Raw genomic sequence first — 22610 nt, forward strand, 5'->3', positions numbered from 1 at the left:
TCCATAGCCAACTAGGGAATTATATAAAAGTACAGTTCAGTAAAACACCTGGTGAAGACACACTGTGTGTCGAAACGTGTTGTGTTTCTTGTTTCTTTCAATAAATAACAAAAAGCTATTAAAACAAAATGTAAGAGGAATCTGATGCATAATATTAGGGGTCAAGTCTTGAAGAAGAGATGTTTGAGTGTGCGACCAACCTCATCTCTATAAGTGGCATCGAGCAAAGTGTACATGGTTTATATGTCATTGCTGTTAACTATGCTTTTTAACTCTGCAGACATTAATATATATTTATTGCATTACAATACTTTGGATTATGTTGTATGGTATACAGTTTATTCGTGACACAGAGAGGAGAGTGAAATGATCCGCGGGGGGAAGGTGCAGGCAAGCCACAGGCTCCCGGCACGTCACAAGGCCCTGTACGGACTCACAAAACACACTAAAAAACTCAGGAAAAAAAGCTTAAATTATAAAATGATTAATTCGAATTATATACGTTTTTAAAGAAAATAACGAAGCTTTTGATGAGTTTGTTTGAAACGATGAGTCTCTCTGCAGCTTGCTCGAATCAGGCTGAAAAGAAAATGGTGCTGTTCAGCTGTCATCACAGAGCTTAGTCTCTGCCAGGAGGGGCGGAGACTGGTGTGATGACGCTGCTGGTCACTGCGTGACAGCTTTCGTGTCAGAATTTTCAGGTAAACAAAATGAACCCATTATGTAATGGATACATTTCATACTTGAAAGGGAACTGTTAATTGATCACTGTGTCGGGAGAGGACATCTTTGCAGGATTCTACAGACATCACCATTACCTGTGTTGTAATGGAAGACGCAGAGGGGCGAGCCCCAGGATGCTTCCAATTAACACCTAACATGAGGCCAAGACATCATGCTGATGATATTTCTCTGATCTGGCCCCCTTAAGAAATCCTGGCATATTTAACAGATGAGCTCAAGTCCACTGTGTAATGAGAAACTGAGAAAATGTAGTTGTCTAGAAGCAGGGTTTATAATAAAGTGAGTTCCCAAATGCAACCCACAATGGCTGCTTTAATTATTATTTTTTAATTCAAATCACGGTTTCAGCAAACGTAATACGGGTCAATCAATCCCTAAACAACAGAGACTTGTCTATTTGACAAACCAAGTTGACTGTGTATTTACATAGTAGTTACTTAGTAAATACATGTGTACACATAATGATAATGTTATTAGGCATAGTTACAATGTACTTAATGTGTAAATCTTTTTGCACGATATATGTAAGTACACAATTGTATCAGAAAAAGGTTAGGGTTATAGTGTGTAAAAAAATGTACACATTAAGTACAGTGTAACTATGCCTAATAACATAGTAAATACATGTGTACTTACACAATTACAAAGTAAGTACTATGTAAATACACAGTAATTCGAGACACAATGTAGTGTTACCCAATTTTTTTAGGGGAAAGGTTCCAATTCTACCAAAATGTCAATGCATTTTTACTGGAATGGTCTAATACAAACTTTCAAAATATATTCACTAAAAAATAATTTATTCTTTTCCACGACATGTTTTAAAAAGGGATACTGTAAAACATGTTTTTTTTGAGGCAATTTAATTTCACTAATGGCCTTCAAGGTCCATTTTTGCTGCATTAAATGTTTGCACTTTTTCTTTTAATGTACGGCACATGTATGAATAATATATTTCACGGCACATTCATTTTGCGGATTTTTAATAAACGCGAAATTAGCAAAAAATTTCTTGCTCATGAAATTCTTGTTTTACAGTAGTAGCGAACAAAAGAATGACCGAAATCGCTCCTCATGTCCTCCTCCATTTCTCTCAAATGTGCAGTTTTGAAAGAAATGCATGTCAGAGTAAACATATTAACAATATTTATTTTAAAACAGAATATCTGGTACTATACTTAAATATAGTTAAATAAATCTCTGTTTGCTAGCCATGTTCTCAGATAGTGTTACACTTGTTTGATCATCTTACATCGAAAATGAATTCGTCCCCACCACTTCAACAGCGTCTTTCCTGTCAATCTTTGACCCAGAAGACATTGGCGAGGTGACATGACCCAGGAAGTGTAGTTATAACAGATTTCTGATAACTTTAACGTAATTTTGTACCAGCCCTTATGTTTTTTTTTTTCTAATGAAAATTCATTGCTATGGCTGTGTTTCTTTCAAAACTGCACATTTGAGACCTGCGCAACTAATGGAAGCACAACACTGGTAAGATTTGTTATTTTTTTGTTGGCTGCAACAGCTCCATTCGTGTAGATTTTTAAACTAACTGTTCTCTTATACTACCTTGTGTTGTTAAATAAATAAATAAATAAATAAATAAATAATACTTTTTTCTAGGACTATTAAAAAAAAAAAATTACTGGCTGTTTGATTCTTTCAAATGAGACAGAACTACTGTCACAAAATGTAAACAAAACTGCAGTGAGACATTTTTCCATTAAAATTGTCTAAGAAGATGGGGTCTATTTAATGATCTAAGCAGTCTAAACTATATTAATTTTATGGAGCTTTTCTACCTTATAAGATGCAGATGCAATCTTCCCAGTGACATCTACATTGTCAAAATTTGGGAAGCATGGAATAATGCCATCTAAAAGAAACAGCATGTTAGCACAGATCTAACACCAGACAGTATATTGGATGCATACCACGACCAACAGTAATGAATGCAGAACTTAAAAGACAGCAGGTACTAATTCCCACCTTCAGCTACATTAATTAGCAATGAAGCAGGCTCTTGCGTTGTTAGCATTCTGAATGCAGTCATGATCTGGGTTTTTCTTCTTCACCTCAATAGGACCTCATCAGCTCTGGGAGACCCATGCTGTGCTCCACAGTGACCCCTGCAGAAAGCGCTGACAGAACACATCCCTCTGAATTGCAGCCACATGCCCAAGTGGCTTAAAAAGCATAATTGATCATTCCCGTTTTGTTCCTCCTTGAGAAAGGTGAAAACGTCCTAAGCATGCACAGCAGGTAATCTGCCCCTTTACCGATGCCCATGTAACCTGAGCCACTGTACTAGCTCTTTGATGTGCAGTTTGGGACCAGCTTAACAAGATGGATTTGGGTTAAATGAATTTATGATAATTCTAAAGGTTTGCCAAGTAAGTTCACTTTAAATACATGAAAACAAGATTGAAAATCAGCAATGTCTAAGCTAGGAGACTGAAATAAGATTAGTATATTATTACCCTAGCTTTCAATGTTATTTTTAAATGTTTAACTTCTGCAAAGTGTATCAGGAACTTCCACCTCTGCTTGTAACTGTGTGTGGTGTCTGATACCAAGCAAACTAGAGTGTTCCTTGCTGTGTTCATTTAGGTATTATGACAGGTTTAACTTTATCTGGGTTAGCTTCTTTAGAGCCCAGGCAGACTACCTGTCTGTAATGACCACCCAAATGTATTCCTGATCCTACTTTAAATCACCTGGGTAAAACAGTAGTTTTACTTTAAAAACTGCCGTAATTCCTTGAAATACCCCAGTGTTTGGAAGTAGCCTGCCTTATTTTCGTTAGCTTTGCATATGGGGAGTAAGTATGCTTACTTTATTGATGGTCTAAATTGAAGAACAAGCAAACATGTTTTAATTTAATTGTCTCAGGATATTCTATATGGAATGGAAATTAAGAGTATACTATTGTTTTGTAAAGAGCTGTATCTTTTTTTGATGTGGATTTAGGAACATTTTCAATAGGTTCAGTTTTCAAATTCTTCCCGTTTTGCTTCATATACTGTCATAAGAAATACATTATGAATTGGAGGGCAAAACATAATTAATCATTTGCTTTCACAAACAGTTGTCATTCCAAGTAAGAGAGCAATGAATAAAATAAAAATAAAAGTTGTTTTTTTTGTTTGTCTTTTTAATATAATCAATAAAATAAAACAATTGCCATTTTTGACAATACTGGCATTACTCTGCCATACATTTACAGAGTTATAAAATACAATTATTGCACCTTACAAATCCAGAAACTGGTTACCACTACTACCACACATACATGGTATTGGTACTAAAACAACAAAGGTGCACAACATTCTGTAAATGTGTTTAATAAACCAACATAATACAGATTAGGCACATACATGGACTAGAAATCTTTCCAAAGGCTTAAGCACTGATGCACCATAATTCAAGTGTAACCTATATTCTACAAAAACCATTAACATGACTGACTTTACACCACTTTCACTTAAAATCAGACAGATTGTGTATTGCATAAATCCGTGCTGCTCATACATGCAAAAAACCACCACTCAGCACTCTGTATCCTTTCTCATTTCTAAACCAAACAAGAAACCCAGAAGTGTAAACAGAACATTTTAGATCTTAAAATAGAGAAAAAAAATAAAAAATTACACTTCCTAATACATTTGCATATGCTCTGTAAAGCTCACATACAGTATCACCAGTTAAAACTACATCTTTGATTCAGTACCTATCATTGGTTTAAGTAAAATACCTCTTTCACTGTCTAAATAAATTGCATGCAGTTAGTCAAATATTTCATTGTAGAGACGGGTTGTCATTCTTTTCTGAAAGTTTAACTGTGAGGTTCACTGAACTAAAACTACCTACTGTAAGATTAAAGGCTTTTAGAAAACAGCAAGTGCTAAGACATTATTGACATTTATTGGAGGAGTATAATAAGTAAATATCCTGTGTAAATACAGCACATAGATATGGCCTATGGATAGAAAGAGCAAGGAGTATGTTTCATATATTTGATAAATACTTTTATTTATCACAAATAACTTGAAAAGTACAAATTGTTGTTCTTTCTATCCCCAATTATTTTTGTTTTACTGGGTTTGTATCTAGTTAGCTACAAATACAAAATACTGAATTCAGTAACCTGGAAAAAGGTTAAGAAAACATTTCTTCAAAGCTGTTCCCTGTACTCAATTAAGCTGTGTATGTCACACATAAAAAGGAGGCACTTCATATTTAAAAAAAAAAAAAAAGAAAGATATGCTCCTATAAAAGAACAGGTATATACAGTATATAATACATAAACATAGTGGCAATTTTGGTACACTGCTGTAAAAAAAACATTGAAATTCTACTTCAGAATCAGCATCTATTTTGAAGCAAAGAAAGCAAAATTTACACAGAGCTGATATATCTAAGGTAATACTTGAAACAAGCAGCATTAAGGAAGACTATAGACAGCCACGGAAAATGGGCTCTTCTGTACAACAGCATCAATTAAACAGGGTTACTCTTGATTTTTTTGTGTTACGGTCCTTCTAAAGTACAAAATAGACTAAGGTAAACAAACAGCCAACCAAGAACTACAGCAAATGTTTATAACAAACATTTAAAAAGCAACATACCAGACATGATGAACAAAGCCCTATAAACAAGGCTTTACTTCTGCGTGTATCTAAGCTTAAAGTGTTACGGAACCCCCTGCAGTGTTTACAAGAAACATGTTACCTTTTCCATATACTGTGTTGTCTATAGCACAGCAATTGCTATTTTCAACATATTCCAGATAGTTTTTATGTTTTTTTTTTTTATTTTATTTTATTCACACATCAATATGTTTAAACATACAACATTGAGATTCGGACAACACGACACACAGCAAAGGCAAGGTTATGTGTTTTTTGTAAACTTTGCAGGTGATCTGTAACTGCAAGCTACTGTTTCTGCCTGTCTTCACATTTTCAAAGGTGCAAGGCATTGAACAGGTATTGCTACAGTCATCCTATTGTCCGAAAAAAAAAAATCCTTCCTTTGCTGGGATGCCCAGGAGAGGAATAATACTACGCAGACATCGAATCAATATACAGGTTTTTTCTTCATTTCTGATTTTGCTTTTCCACCTTCCCCCCTTGCTCTGGTTTCTTCTTGAAACTAGCCTGTTTCGGTTTATTTGCAACAGATGCTCTCCCATTCTTTGAAGCCCGCTCCCCCTCTGAAACAGATTTCTCTTCTGTTTTGCAGACTTGCCCATCTGTACTAGCTGGGCTGGCTGTTTTTGCCCGATTTTCATTCTCTGTTTTGTCACTCCTGTTATTTTCAGTTCTCCCAGTGCTGCTGTCACCGCTGGCATGCAGAGAAACAGTGTTTTTTGCCACGGCCTCCCTTGTGGGTTTAGCCCTGGCTGTATTTTTCTCTCGAGTACAATACATTTTGGCACTGGGTTTCCTCTTCTTCAGCGGGCCCCAGATGAAATGTTCAGGAGGTTGGTAGTGCAGCTGGGCAAACCGCAGCAGGACTCTTCTCTCCTTTCTGTTCCGTATGGTGTAAACAAAGTACTCCAGGGCGCTGTGCTTCATGTTGGGCATGGTCTCCTCAACAAGAGCCTCCTCCAGCAACAGCTTCACCAGAGGGGCTTTGAAACTCTCAAATCCCAGCTCACCCAGGCTTTTTAAAATGCGGGTGATTCGTAAATAATTGTGTTGAGATCTACAAAAATATATATTTTTTTTAAAAGGAGGGTGGGTAAATCAATATCAGAAATAGTAGCCTATATTGAATCACAAAATAAGTTACTAAGATAAATGCCAGTGATCTTGTTAAATTCCACACTTGCCACAACACCAGTTACTATTACATTTTACAGTAATGAGTTAGAACATAAGAAAGTTTACAAACGAGAGGAGGCCATTCAGCCCATCTTGCTCGTTTGGTTGTTAGTAGCTTATTGAACAATTTAAAAAATGTATTGGTAATACAGATCGACATAAATTTATATTTTGCCTATACTACTGTATGCCACTGTATTTGTACTGTATTTTCTTTAGGCTTTGGTTCAACACTTACTCATTCAGATGCTGAAACCTATCCTGCCAGTTTGCAGCACGGGCAACATTTCCATTTTTGTCAAGCAGCTTTAATCCAAAGAAATCCAGCATCACTGTGTACGCCACAAGAAATCGTCGTTTGGCTTCTCTAGTGCCTTGAAATTCCTGATAGGTTAAAAAATACAAAAGCACAAAGGAAGTAAGATATTATATAAGTGGTTGTAATTAACAAAACAATTACCTAACATAAAACGAACCCAAATCTTACCTGTCATGCACTTCCATTTGATGTGCAGCAATGTGCGGCTTTGAAAGAAACACAAAGTGTAATAGTGTATTTTCATTTTAAAGCATGATATCTGGTGTTTCACTAGGTGTGCCCTTGATCAGTGAAATTGTCCCCACCCTTTCAATGCCTTCTTTCATTAATGAACCAGTTGTTTCACCTATTGACTGACATGCTTTGCAACCAATAAGATGCGTTGACACAAAAACACTGCTGAGGTGAGAATAACTGAAGTAAAACAGTACTTCCAGACAAGCAAACTTTCTTTAACCTAATGTAGGATCAGATATCATGTCTTTAAATGAAAATACATGCTTGCTGTAACATGCGTCTATTTAAAAATTGTACGTTTGAGATCTATATAGGAGAACAGAAGTGCACAACTGGTAATATTTATGGAATTATTGTGATTTCTACAACCACTTTAAAAAGGGGTATCAGATTTGCTTACTTTTATTTTTAATGTAACATCAATAAAAGTACAAAGCTATTGAGAAAAGCACATTTATATATCTCTATTCTTTACACTCATTTGCCTTCATCTTACATTAAGAATTGCAATAAGAGGCTGGGCTGGAGTTGCCACAGGGGGTCCCTGCAGCAAAGTGCCAGCCAAAGCCTGCTGTTGATCAGCTGATTCCCGCTTGGCATGGCAAGGATGCTGTGGCCACCAATATATCTGCCATCTTGCTTGAACTTTTAGGCTGAGTTTTGATCCCAGCCTGACAGATTGATTTTGCTTTCAACTGTTAAGACTTTATGATGCAGAAGGTCAGCTCTGCAGCGTTTTCCCCACCATTTTCACATGGCAATATATGTAGAATATACTGGCTGTCCAGTATTGGGTAGTTTTAGCAAACATAAGACACACCATGCCTCTGATATCATTACCTTAATCTCATCTTGAGTTAGTTCTTGGGCATAAAAATTTAAACCTTGCTCTCGTAATGGAAACAGCCTGCAAAACAGGTCACAAGATGGGGTTATACCTCCGGGGCATTCAAAGTTTTTTATCACAGTATAATGTATTAAAATGTATAAATAATATATAGTTGTTTTCCAGGAAGGGAAAGCCTATTAAATTAAAACAAGACCTCTCTTCTTTAGGATATAATTTATTTCATTGAGGCTTTAAAAATGAATGCCATAGCTGACACAAGGGAATGCGTCTTTACAGTGAATAATTTAAAAAAAATATATATATTCTCCACTTTTTTGCCTATGATAAGAGTACAGGAACTGCAAACTGTTTGCAATTCATTAGCAAATAATGAGTTCACTGTTTGCAAGCGTTTTGCACAGCTTGCTAATCAGCAGTAAAAGTGTACATAGTCGAGATGAACTGCCGTCTGATACTGTGATTCGTTCCAAAATCAGAGCTTTCTGGAAGCAATTATGGTAGTTTAGTATTTATAAATAAGAAACAAAACAACACTTTGGCTACATAAACTGTCCATTCATTTTAATAGAATGCACCTGCATTCCTTTTGGAATGGTGGACAACCAGAACGCTCATCACCCAGCCAAAAAGAAATAATGCATCTAACTGAAAGTACAATGTTAACTCCTAACCACTCACGACAGCAGATAAGCAAACTAATCTAATATAATAATATGTATGTCTATGCCATATTTGATACATTTCATACAAAACACAAACTATTTACAGTTAAAATGCATTGCCAATGTGGATGAACTGAATCAGATCACTGTGGCAACATTTGAAACAGTTGTGATGGACTGCACTGCGTGGAACAGAAGGGCAGACATTAAAAGAGTTCATGGAACTCCTATATAGATAGACAGATACTGTAGATTACCATTGTATGTAGGTGTGGTTATGCTCCAGTTGTTCATAGTCTCCTTTCCACTTAGTGAGAATTTCTTCAACATAAATACCTGTGGGAATTGGGAAATAGCTATGATTAATAATTTAAAATTCAACGTACATTAAAAATGTATGTAGTTAAAGTTATAGCAATCCCACAGTAGCGAGATCATCAGATTGCAGTAAAAATAAGACACTACTTCCACTTGACCAAGTACATGGACACGATTACACCTACAGCAATGATTAGCAGATGCAGTGCTTCCATATCTGTGCACAGTAAGTGAATTATATGATCTCCTGATATTGACTACCAGCAATGCCCCTGGAGTGAGTAACAAACGCAGATATTTCCATTTTACAGACATACCAGTATCACTTAAAAATTGAGCAATGCTCTGCATAATAATAAATAAAAAAGAAATATTATGGAGAACTTAGCTTAGCATACAACTTACATCACAGTAATTGCCAGTTCTGTAATAGCTGAAACAGGGGGTGCGATTATACTAGGTTCCTTTGTATTCGAATGCTATTGAAGAGGGGCCTAACAAGTAAAGCTAAAATTAGTACCTATGAGGAATCAGAGCACGGCTAGCAGAAATTGTATATGATGATCTATATTCAAATTCATTTTATTAATTGTTAATAAGGTCATTTTCTCACCAGCTCTCCACAGCATGAAGGGCTCGGTTTTAATCCAAATAATTTGTGGGTGGGTGAAATGGTTAGAAAAGAAGTAAAAAATACAGAAAGTGCAGTTCTGCAGCATAAACAGATTTAAAATGACCTAGTTCCAGGTATACTTGATAGTCATTCAAGCAACTTGAGACTCCAAAGAGACTTAGTTTTCCACCAATAACTATAAAGCATTCAAATCGTAACATACTATGGGAATACTAAAGAAAGCTAGTCATTTTCTTTGACGATATTCTTTGTACTATACAGCTACAGGGATCTGTGGGCATTTTTTTTACTATTGATTAAGTAAATGTTCAATGACTGGGACTTGGTTCATGGAATTGTTAGATTATGAAGAATCAATAGTGTGGTTTAAAAAAAAAAAAAAAAAACTGACCAGTAGGAAGAAGGCAATATAATTTTGTTTTATACTTTACTCGCGTACAACAACAACGTAAAGCCTTTAAAGAACCCTCAGTGTTATTTTTTTGTCAATATCGAAGTGGCTATAAAAAGCATGAGATGTTTCAAGAGAGAATAAAACATTTGTATTTAAAAAAAAAAAAAAAAAAAAGTCGTCTGCCTGGAAAGAAAACTTAACCATCAGAGCAGTCAGTATATAATAATGAATTTCATTTTTATTATGCCTTTGCTGAAGTTTGAAATACAAATCCCAAATGTAAGAGAAACCATATGGACTAGAGGTTTGATGGGGGTGGGGAGGGTGATCCAATTCAGTCATGCCCTTGGTTTAATGTAAAGAAAGATTACAGGGCTCTCAGTCAGATAACAGATTCAAAAGTACTAACAGTGGAATTAAGCCCTCACAGACATTTTCATTCATTGAATCAACTAGTCCAGTTCTCTGACAAGGTAAACGGCTACATGTTTCAAAACTAAACAAAATGAACCCCTTAACATGTTAAAGTAAATCGAGCTCACAGCTCACACCTTTTATGTATTTCAAGTTACATTTTCCTTTATACAAGACTCAAGTATTATGGTAAACGTGCATTTTATTTTGAATATGCTACTGCTGCTGGATTCCAGATATTTAAAAGCTGCACTTCCACGGTGTCCCTGGATCTTACATCAAGTTTACAAGGAAGGAACGTAGAGACATCGAAAACATGCGAGTCATTGGAAAGACGGCAATTGGTTACCAAGGAGTGGAATTGCTTCCCCAGAAGCCTTATGCTTCGGTTCTCATTTTCGGTAAACCATCGCTGGTTTTGCATTGACTCGTGTGCTTCTGTGCTCATGCATGGGGTCTCTTGAAGTAGAATGCAGGGATGAGGGGTAGTGCAGCACTGAAAATCTGGAAGAAATGATCGGTTAATCTAGTTCATTATAAAACTGAAAAAAAAACACAAATACACTTCAGGTTCACTGGAAAATAAATTAACAAAACTATTACTATACTTCTTCAACTGTCAAGAAACGGTGTCCTTGCAAACATGGACAGATGAATCAATCAAAATGCTTAACTTCATGAGAGGAGTTGGTAACCAATGAAACACTTCTGACTGAACAGGCTGGATTCAAGCAGCCGATGTTTTGAATTCAGAACACATTTTGGTCGGCAAGACTTGATGCATAACCCGATGTGCAAAAAAACATTCAAAACAAAATCGCAATTATGTTTCAGTTGTAGATATAACAAAGCAGGAAGCTAGGAAAAGGAATGTGTTGTGTTTTAAACTCTACTGCCGGTTCAGTAACACTTTAAACATTATAGCTTTTACTAGCACCATTAATACAATGTGTGACATAGCGCTCCTTTTGGTAGCACGGCTAAGCTGCTATCCTCACGCAGTCACGCAATTTCCAGCGTTTCTGGGTTGTAGGCAGACTACTGACACGTAATATGCAGTGAATAAGTGTTCTTTTATTCAAAGTCCAAAACACAACAATAGGGCGACTGGCCCTTTAAATGCAAACTGTGTACAAAATTCAAACAAAAACCTAGCTTTCTCTGAGTTCTACCTTAACTTGGGTGACTTCACCCGTTTAGTCTCCAACTATAAAAGGAGAGGTCCAATTCCTGCTCTCCTCTTTCTTACACCTAAAGGCTATATTTGTTTTTTCCTTTGTACAGTTTGGCAACTTTTCCTCCTTGATTTCCTTCAGGAGTATCTGCAACCACACCCCATGCAAACACCTCCAACCAAGGACTGTTTGAACTGGTCATTTATACCAGCCTTTACTAGTTATTTGTAACCAGCTGTACACTTAACTAATGTGTTATACCCAATTGGCCTCATTATACCACTGCCTTCTGGGAGATGTTGTTTTCTGTCTCTCTGAACTACTTCTCTGTCTCCACTGCACCTGCAGTGGTACATGGGGTATATGCCTTTTTTCTTATGGTATAACTTTGCAGCCCTTAATGATTCTATAGTGAGGAACACTGAACTAACCCCTAATAAACCACTATCGGAGCTGAGGGCCTGCATAATGTCCGAATTATCAGGATGTGGTTGGCCTGGCCCTTTCCAATATATCCAAGATCACTGTATAATACCCATTCTATTATAGCCTGGTTTCATCTTAAGATTACGCTCATCTAAATTAATGATCTACTCACCATCAGGAATCAGTGGAATTGTATTCAAGTAGAACCTCAGGTTTCTGTATTCATTAGGTTGTCTGTGTTCTTTAGAGTTCTGCCAGGTAAAAACAGAATATAGAACTATACTCAGCAACACAAAAGAATGGCTTCTCAATGTTGGGTAGAAAGGCACTAGGCAAAAATTATCTTTTTAGCAATAATTCATTTTTGGTAAAGGAAGGGCATATTCTGGGCCCATTACTATTTCCCTGACAAAATGTATTATTTAGTTTGAGAATAGCCGAGTACCAAGAAGTCTTTTTTTAATTTTATTATTTATTACAAGAAGTCACAGGAATGCTTTATTTCCAAAAATGTTAGCTATAGTACAATTCAACTGCAGAAAAAAGAAAAAAAACTCTAAAGAAAGCTGATTTAAAACTATGTGCCACAAAAACTGGGGATTCAAAAAGACAACTGATGACACTTACAGGGTAACTATGACGATACTTATATAAGTCTTTGGCTGCATAAAAGCTCCTCTTCAGTTTGGGCGCAGATTCCCGTGTGTCATTATTCTGTAAAACAAATTTAAACAGGTATGAAAAAAGAAAATACTGTATGCGATATGTTACTGGCGATATGTTACTGGCTCAAGACAACAATTTTTCAAGTAGACAAGTTTTCAAGTAGACAAGTTTTCAAGTAGCCTACAACTACAGGCAGAAGAATGCAGTTTGCAGTAATGTGCATTTAAATATGTTATAAATGTTGATGGTTCCATGATTTCATATTGAGGTTCAGTAAAATAATTAATGTAGTATAATGCACTCTGTTAACGGTAAAGTAATATTTTTATGTAAGGACTGGGAATCACCAACCCACTTAAGTGTAATTGCGGTTTAAGTGTATAAATATTTTTTAAAAATAGGTTATCATTATTATTATATTATATACATATTATATTATGTATATTTTCTTAATTGGTAACATGCAAGTAAGTTTTCTTAAAAGGGAAAAAATAAACTAGAATGGTGTTGCACAGTAGGGGTCACAAATTCCAAGTACAGTATCTGGCACTTCTTATATCTTTCTAATTCCTGAGACTGGAGGTGAGAAGGTGTGGTACCTTTCTTGCATTAGCTACCATGGTTCTTTTGACCGCCAGTATGGCTGCGTCGTGCTGTGGTAATGTCACATGAATACCCTCAATACACTGTCCTTGATTAGCGTGATTGTGTTCATGTTAACTACTGGCTATTCAATCTTTGGAAGCAGAAATGTTTAATACAAATCTATTTTCAGCATGCAATAAACTTGACCTTGTTCCTTTTACAGTTTGTTACAATGTTACAAAATATAAGGTGTAATATATGAAATGGTTATACTGCAGTAAACTGAATTATGGCCACCTGACCAAACACAGCATGCTTTTTGATAGGGATTCACATAGGAGCAGAACATTTATTCATGGAAAGGGCAAACCACATAACTTAGCCCTGAAATATCCCACTGTTCCAACAATACCCTTCAACTCTTGATTTTCACGGCCAACTTTTTTCTAATCAAATAGAAAAGGATAAATCTGTACTTAAGTCAAGTTTTCTGCCAAAATATTTTATTTACACAGAATGGCTCAGAGCTTTAGCTGGCTTTGCGAGGTTTACTGCATGTCCTCATGCACAGGAAATCTGTGACTGGGCTTAAAATAAAAACAATGAATGGGGAGCCATTCCCAGCAGAGATACTGTACTGTACGAGTTATTCTGATCGGTACAGTAGAGGACCGCTGCTCTGAAACTTATTGATAAAGTATATTAATAGTGGAAATGAAATATGTGAGAATACCAACCAATACCATGGTACCACAAAGCGCTTCATCATTCAAGTATGCATCATCATCATAAAAAAAAAAAAAAAAAAAAAAAAAAACCCAGTAAAACCACAAAATGAACAACATACAATTGTATTAATAATAGTAAATATCTAGATAAGACAATTATAAAAACACAGGAAATAAGTAAAAAAAAAATACAAGGAAATAAATTTAACAGATAAAAACAGGTACCAGCAACTTTATATCTAGGTTAGGTTTAAAAAACTAATCTATAAAAGTGAGTCTTTCATCTTTATTTAAAAGTACTGACCGAAGCAGGGCCTCTAATGGAGGGAGGCAAAGAGTTCCACAGCTTGGGAGCATTAAAACAAAACACACTTTCTCCTCTCCTTTTCAATTTTACCATTGGGAGGCACAAAAGTCCAGTGTAGCCGACCTTAATGTGCGCAGAGGTTTATATGGGGACAGAATCTTTCTTATGTAATCTGGTGCTAAGCCATTTAGTGCTTTATATGTTAAAAGTAAGATTTTAAAAGAAATTCTAAAATGCACTGGAAGCCAGTGCAGTGAGGCCAACACGGGAGTTATATGATCCTGTTTTTTTGTTCTTGCGAGAACCGTAGCAGCTGCATTCTCAACAAGCTGTAAACGTGATGAGGCGTGATGAGGAAGCCCAGCAAATGAAGCATTGCATTAGTTTCTCTGCATCAGCCAGAGAAAGAAAATACCTCATTTTAGCAATGTTTCATTTTTTAGGGAGTTTGCATGCTCTAATTGTTGCTGAGAACCTAACAGCAAAACTTTTGTCTTATTTGAGTTTAATTGCAAAAATCTTTTAGACATTCAACTTTTGATGTCAGCAAGACACTGTAGTAAGACTAGCAGTGGTGTCATTGGCATAACAGTGAAAGTTTATACTATGTTTACAAATGATTTCCCCCAGTGGCAGCATATATAAAGAATATAATATTGAACCAAGAATAGAGCCCTGGGGGACACCGCAAGTACTAGGAGATAATCCTGATACAGACTCCCCTAAAGAAACAAAGTACTGTCTGTTAGTTAGATATGACTTAAACCAGTTAAGAACAGTCAGGCCAACCCAGCTTTTGAGACAATCAATCAAAATAACATGACCCACAGTATCAACTGCAGCACTGAGGTCTAGAAGAACTAAAATGGATATGAAATTAGAGTCAACACTCATCAGTAAGTCATTTACCACTCTGACAAGGGCAGTCTCTGTACTATGAGCAGATCGAAACCCTAGCTGAAATTTTTCAAGGACACTGCTATTATCCAGATATATGTTAAGTTGTTTGACTACTACCTTTTCAAGAACTTTAGCTAAGGAAGGCAAGTTAGAAATTGGTCTGAAATCAGTTGAATCTAAGTTAGACTTTTTGAGTAGTGGCTTAACCAAAGCAGTTTTGAAAGCAGCAACTATTCCTGTTGACAGAGATCTATTTATTATATAATCGAGCATCAAAAGAAACTTATCACTATTACAACACATTTATTTTCGAAAAAAAATAAGGTATATAAATGATGAACATTTGACGAAATATTTTTGGTTTCTTTTTAATCACTCGATCATTCATCCTTGACCATGACACGCTTGACTGACTATGACTGAAGCATATGCACTTGATCACCTAATTAGTGAGACAGTTGATTGGAAGATTTCAACTGCTGAATTGCAAGCTTGAGTAAAAGCAATAAAAGAAAATCACAGAAAAAAAACAATATGCCACATCTGTCAAGAGAGCAGTGCCTTCATGCAATCGGTATGTTTGAGGCTGGACTAGGGCAGCGTACTGTGGCTCGCCGTCTTGGGTGCTCACAGCCAGCAATTTCAAACCTGGCGAGATGGTATAACCAGACACACTCTGTCAATGACAGGCCACGAACTGGGAAACCAAGAGTCACAACACCTGCCCAAGATCGACAGATCATTTTGCAGCGTCTTCGTTATGTCAAGTGTTAATCAGCACAATAAAAAGTCCCTGCACTTGCTCTAAAACAGAGTTTGTCATTTTTCGATCACATCTAGTGAATTTTATCAAAATATAAGCGATAAGTTTCGTTTGATGCTCAAATATACGTGATACGTTTCTTGTTGCTCAAATAGAAGTTATTTGTTTCTTTTGATGCTCAGTATAGTAAGAACATTGTTACACAAAAAACAAAATCCATCTTTAAGGAATCCAGTAGGAATTGGATATAATCAACAGGTAGGATTTCATCTGCATTACTAATGTATTCAAATCACAGAGAAGGAGTTCAAAACAGAGCCAATCAGTCTAGGGGGCACATTTAAATAAGAAGCACCTTGAGGAATTTGATCTCTAATATTAATAATTCTGTAAATACTTAAGGAATTCTTCACACCTAGCAGGAAAGGCATCAGCATAGGGAAATGCAGCCAGCCACTGATTTATTAATCTGTCAATACTTGAGAAGAGCACTCTGGGATTATTTTTATTAGCATAAATAAGATTTGAGTAATAGCAACGTCTGGCTGTCCTCAAGGCTTCATTGTACTTTAACAGATGTTTTTTTTCCCAAATATCATAGTGAATATGCAACTTAGTAGCCTGCCATCTACTTTCAAATTTGCAACACTCCCTTTTCATTAGGTGTAAGGCACTATAACAAGGTGCAGTTTTTTTTTTTTTTTTTTTAGAAAGACCTGTTCGAGTTTTAACTGGGGCCACAACATCAAGTGCAGTTGTCAACGAACTCATCGGAACGGTTAGTGGTGATAGTCTTACTATTTTGGAAAACCTTATTGCTGTTGAGGAATGTATTCTGCATGTTTTAATAGTATGTGCCACCCTCTTGTTAGATAAATGCAGTATAGCATCAAAAATAATGCAAACGTGATCAGAAACAGGTTAACAATTTCTGAATAATAAAGCCCTTAGAAATTACCTAAGGTATGTCCACGATTGTGAGTGGGTCCTGTAACGTACAGAGTATAAATCAAGAGAATCTAATATCCAGTCTTTGGATCAGATTTAATGTCAACATGTATATTAAAATCTCCTTATAGCTCATGGATAAAGAGTACGTCTTATTTGTTTTGGGTTTTTTTAAGATCAATTATGAAATGTACAACATACTTTATCCAGTAGCAATCAAAAATAATGTAAGTGAAATCTGTGTTTGCCTGAGAGGTCACATGAAAGCCTTTTGCTTCTGTTTTTCATCCTTGAGCTCTCGCTTTGCACTAAAATGACACTGCAGTGAGGCAGAAATAAGGAAAACTGTACAGAAATCTTTTTTGATCGTAAAATCTGCATTGACACTTGAACTGTAACCAAAGCAGCTTATTTCACCTAATTTGGGTCCCTTCTCAGTCAATCTCAGGTATATATATATATATATTTTAATGTTTTCACTCTGACTGTGGGCATCCAATGCATTTCAATAGACCATAAAATCCTACAGAAAGATACGCTATATGCTAAAGATCCGCTATACATTTCACAGAAGCTGGGGTGCTGAACAAGAGTTTAAATCCCTTCATCTAGTTTAAAGTATTAAGCGATTAACTCATCACTGCACCACATCACTGTTTCTGTTGGATTGTGGGAAAAACAAGCAAGCACCTCTTAATCATGGAACCAAACCAGGAGTCAATAAGGGCTGTACATACACTAGGTTTCCACAAATCGAAAATACCTAGACATCTTTATTAAGGCAGTAAAGGTTTACACGTTTAAATGAAACTACAAATTCTCAACAGCATTGTATTTTACTAAACATTTAACCCTTCAAAATGTCCTGCTTTTACAGGGATCTTACTTTATTTAAAGTGTATGGTATCTAATGCATTGTAAACCACTGCAGTTGAATATTGAATGCGACGACCTATGTAAAATAAAATAAAAAGATTAAATCAACTTGAACTTTGAAGATTAATCATTTGTTTTTCTTTTTGAATTCAATTACCATGGATTAAGGAATGTGGAGTATGGACTATATAGCCCTGTTTATCAGAACAATATATAAATAAATACATAAACGGTGATCATGATAAAGCTATTGCATGTTTCTGTTATCATTCTAGCGTGTGGAGTTCAATACGTCTGTACAGTAAACGACACAAGGGTCTCTCCTTACCGCATCAGAGCTGTTTTCTCCATAATTTCACACTTTATTATTTTACATGTGTTTTGTGAAATGAAAATGACAACTGAGAATAACATTTAGAACTGTTTCCTACTAGTATTGCAACTACTTAATTTAGCTATCTCTGACCTGGCTTTGGAAGTTCCTAAATGTGATGTGTTTAGTTCAGTTATGAGAAACAATCAGGTCTTCTGAGTGTTTAGTTATTATTTTTTTAATGTTTTTTTAAAGTCGTTTGCATGGTTTTGTTGTTTAATGCAGGCTAAAGGCAGCTACAGCTTTTTAAAATATAACTGTGCATTTTAATTTCAAACTAGCGAACAGTGAATGGGTTCGGTCCCCCCCAGAGAAATGAATAATAATTCAGCCCAGTGAACTCCATTCATGTTTCTGAACCACAAAACAGTACTGACGTAGACTTGGACACAAAATTACCCTGGCTATCGTGAAAAGTATTTAACTAAAGACGATCCATTTACAGTGAAGCAAAAACGTACGTTATCACAATGGTAAATATGTAGGTTCACAAGTAATTTGAATGGTATTTTCTTGAAACGGCTCTCGCACTCGGTATTAAACATCTTTAACTTACTGCAAAAATACTTTAAACCCATTGGGGCGACTCGGACGAGAATAAATGCTGTGCGACTAACTCAGGTTAACGTGTGCAATTATGTTACAATTTCATACAACACAGGGCTGTTACGTCAACCGGTGTTGTGGCTTGTATTTTTACAAATAATTATCTTACCACAGCGAAAACATAAACCCCAAAGAACGCTGCCCTCTATAGTTTCATTACTGATAGAGAACTAATACACAGCACTTAGGCAGGTCACTGTCAGCCATAGTCGCTTAACGAAAACAGTGACTTTGGCCGTAAAAGCAGAATTAACCCTCCCATTTTGCCTCAGAGAAAGATTTAGAATTCCTGTCAGTTTCATTGACTGTGATGTGTACCTGTATGTTGGCGTTTTCCTGGTCCCCTTCTTTGGAATCTGCTTCGTTGCTAGGCTCCGTGATGTTGAGGTGATCTCCGGGTTGTTGCTCCTGCAGTTCCTCGCTCTCGGAGTCTGTCTCCCAGGTCGAGTCACATTCCTCCACTGTACTTGGTTCCCTGTACCTCAGACTGCCCACCAGATTTCCCATTTAAAACCCCGCACCAATTCACATCTCACTCCTTCGTCTGCATATTATAACAGCCCAGGGCACAGCACCGTCCAAAATCAATATTTCAGACCGCTAACTTACACAGTTCAACTCTGAGAAAGAAACAGAGCTCGTCTAATGCAATGGCAGAAGATAATGACATTTAGACAGGAAGCGCCAGCAAATGCGTTTAAACACACCCCCTTTTGTGCAAATTGCATTCTGCAGAAATGTTTAGGATTTGTTTGACATGTTATTGGTTTTAATTTTGAAAATAAAAACACATTCGATTGAAGAACGGTCATAGAAAAACATCGAATATGGCCCATAAAGATAGAAGAAATACAGTGGATTTTTTTTTTTTAAACACGTTTTTTTTTCTTAAAGGAGAGAGTGTAGAATAATCCATGTCGAAATGTGATTTATTGTTACTTTTTTGCTACAGTGCATTACAAAATGTAACAATATCTTTTGAATGATCGGTCAACACATCCTACCTTCCACACAAAAAGTACACAGAAAGGGGCCACTTTTTACTTAAATACAGGGCAGGGCAGGGTAGGGCAGGGCCTCCGCCTGTGGAAATTGATGAAAGTGGCATGGGAAAAACAGGTTGTACCAAGAGCCGAGCAGGTGGAGTCTTTAGAAAATGATTCTAGAAGCATCAGTCAGTTTCTCCCTATATCCCTATTAAACGTAGAAGGCAATATTTTCTTCAGCATTATTGCTCAGAGATTGTCAACTTACTTATTAAAGTACTGCTTCATTGACATTTCAGTACAAAAAGCAGGCATTCCAGGTTTCCCAAGATGCTTATAGAACACATCAATGTGATCTGGCAACAAATTCAATCAGCTAAAAAGGAGAGGAAGGAGCTCCATGTGACATTCCTGGATTTGGCTAATGCATATGGTTCAGTGCCACATGAACTTCTTTGGGCAGCATTTGATTTTTTCAGTGTACCCATGACAATAACAAATATAGTGAAAGCCTACTTTGGAGATTTGCAATTTACTTTTTCAACTTCAGAATTCAGCACTACATGGCAATGTCTAAAAGTTGGAATAATGGCAAGATGCACCATTTCTCCACTGGCTTTTTACCTTAAAGGACACAGTTTGTGTGGGAGAAGTTAGACAAGAAGCAGTGGAAGGTTTGAAGAGCATAGACATCAGCGCTTTACCTGGCAAACTAAAACTCTGGTGCTTTCAGTTTGGTCTACTGCCGAGGCTGCTGTGGCCACTGACTGTCTACGAGGTTTCTTGACAACAGTAGAGCAGCGGGAAGCTTTAATCAGTTCATACGTCAGGAAATGGTTGGGAGTTCCACGCTGCATCAGCAGAGTGGGAGTTTATAGTAAAGGAATACTGCAGCTACCAGTCTCTGCTCTAACCAAGGAGTTTAAGCGTGCCAAGCTCCGACTGGAAATGACATTAGTAGTCAAGCGACAAATGTGTAAGGGAGGCAACACCTGTGTTGAAAACTGGAAGAAAGTGGGTGGCAAAGAAAGTCGTGGAAGATGCAAAGACTGCCCTTCAAATCAGTGATATCATGGGGCAAATTCAGCATGGAAGAGGGGGTCTTGGTCTCAGTTCAGCTCCTCCTGCATGGCACAAGGCAGCCCCAGCTCAACGGAGGAAGCAGAGGCCAGAGGTGCATAGAGGCCATTTCCCAGGCCAAGCAGGGAGAATGGATGAGATGGGAGAGTGTGGAACAACGCAAGATCGGCTGGCAAGACCTATGGACAGGGGAACAGACCGGGATCAGTTTCCTCATCAAGGTCAACATATGACGTTCTCCCATAAACGCAGAATCTAAACCTCTGGGTAAGAGAAGATCCCTCATGTCCTTTGTGTTCATCTGCAAAATTAAGGCACATTTTGACAGGATGTAAGGTGGGTCTTAGCCAAGGATGGCTTATTTGGTGCCATGACTAGGTGCTGCTGCGTAGCATGACCATAAGTTGCCACCAGTTCCATCAAAACATTACACACAAAAGACAACATTCCTTCACTCAGGAGCGCAAACTCCAAGAAAAGGTGTTAAAACCAATCCTCGCCCAGGACAACTGGAAGCTGCTAGAGACTGGAAAATGCTGGCAGATGTTGGTCAACGGCTTATTTTTCCACCTGAGATTGCCATCACTAACCTTCGACCAGATATTGTCTTGTGGTGTGGATCAGCACGCCTTGTTCACCTGGTAGAGTTAACAGTGCCATGGGAGGATGCTGTAGATGAGGCATATGAGAGGAAGAAACTGCGGTATGCTCAACTAGCCGCTGAAGCAGAACAGCAAGGATAGAGAGTCCAGGTTTACCCAGTGGAGGTGGGTTGTCGAGGATTTGTGGCACACTCTACAACCCGGTTTCTCAGAGATGTCAGATTCAGTGGCCAAAAGTTGCATCGCACAGTGAAGAACTTATCTGAAGCACCAGTAAGGAGCAGCAACTGGCTGTGGTTGAGACAGAAAGATTTTGGTTGCGGATCTCAAGCACAATAAAAAGAAAGAAACGCTGATGTACGGGTAAGTAAGCTGGGTTGAGTTGAGTGGGGGACGGAGGGGGGTGATGCTGGGACGCCAGAATCACCGTCGAGCCCTCTTGAGGTGTCGTGGGCTAGTCGACGAAACACAGAGGCATGGAAGGTGCCCACTTGAAGAACCCAGAGAATTACCCTACTTAGCTCAAACCGGACAGTTATCATGCTGATGCGCTGGGGAGACCGCACTGTTGTTCCCCGAAGCCAGCATTGCACTTCAGCCATCTTCAGGCAGAAGGATATCTACATCATCAGATGGAAGGCAATGCAAATGGTTGGAGACACAGATGGAGCTCATTAATTTATTGTAACGCTAGGTCTTAGTTGGTGCTTATCTTGGCGAGAGCCGAGTTCAAATCAGCATGAAGTTTTAACATCTACTGTCATGTAATGGAAATCATATAAGTACTGGCTTTTGTTTTTAAGGTAAATCTGGTGATACAACAGAGACAACCGACATGATATATGGGTAAAAATAGATTGCATTAATTTTTATAATGAAGGGTCGAATCACAGTTTTGATAGATATATATATTAAGGGGAAATTGAACGATCATTATTAGGTGACCCCTAAAAAAAATTTGAAGGATTACGGCAGCCTTCAATAATGGAATTCATTCAGAAACTCTGCTTTACATATTTCTGGTGCATTTTTAGTATAGTATCAGTGTTTAATAATGTAAGGTACCAAAAGTCAGTCTACAAACTACAAAGTGGTATGTAATTCAGTATGTTAACATAACATTATTCATCAGTTCATTCAACGTTATTTGTTAATTCTACAGGGTGACCCAAAACTTTTGGCCATA

The 22610-nt window shown here is 37.2% G+C and overlaps 1 protein-coding gene across 2 annotated transcripts; it reads right to left on the reverse strand.

Moving 5' to 3' along the window:
* Positions 1-3893: 3893 nt before the first annotated feature.
* On the reverse strand, positions 3894-19453 carry ogfrl1 (opioid growth factor receptor-like 1). Of its 2 annotated transcripts, XM_034016951.3 has the most exons (7): positions 19075-19453; positions 12632-12718; positions 12177-12255; positions 8901-8979; positions 7972-8038; positions 6814-6959; positions 3894-6456 (listed from the first exon to the last, which is right to left on the reverse strand). In XM_034016951.3, the coding sequence occupies exons 1-7, from the start codon at positions 19261-19263 to the stop codon at positions 5847-5849; spliced, it is 1257 nt and encodes a 418-aa protein (XP_033872842.1). In that variant the 5' UTR covers positions 19264-19453; the 3' UTR covers positions 3894-5846. The 2 variants fall into 2 exon arrangements, with proteins under 2 accessions (XP_033872842.1, XP_033872843.1); XM_034016952.3 differs by lacking the exons at positions 12177-12255; positions 12632-12718; positions 19075-19453 and adding an exon at positions 9575-10863.
* Positions 19454-22610: the final 3157 nt, after the last annotated feature.

This window comes from Acipenser ruthenus, chromosome 6 (genome assembly GCF_902713425.1).
Source record: "Acipenser ruthenus chromosome 6, fAciRut3.2 maternal haplotype, whole genome shotgun sequence".
Taxonomy (NCBI): Eukaryota; Metazoa; Chordata; class Actinopteri; order Acipenseriformes; family Acipenseridae; genus Acipenser; species Acipenser ruthenus.

What these genes read in the sequence shown, in the direction of transcription:
- ogfrl1 (XM_034016951.3), bottom strand. Translation starts at nt 19,263, where the DNA reads ATGGGAAATCTGGTGGGCAGTCTGAGGTACAGGGAACCAAGTACAGTG. An exon ending in AACCACACCTACATACAATG is followed by an intron (nt 8,039 to 8,900) that starts GTAATCTACAGT and finishes CCTGTTTTGCAG; the next exon opens with GCTGTTTCCATTACGAGAGC. An exon ending in AGGTTTCAGCATCTGAATGA is followed by an intron (nt 6,457 to 6,813) that starts GTAAGTGTTGAA and finishes ATATTTTTGTAG; the next exon opens with ATCTCAACACAATTATTTAC.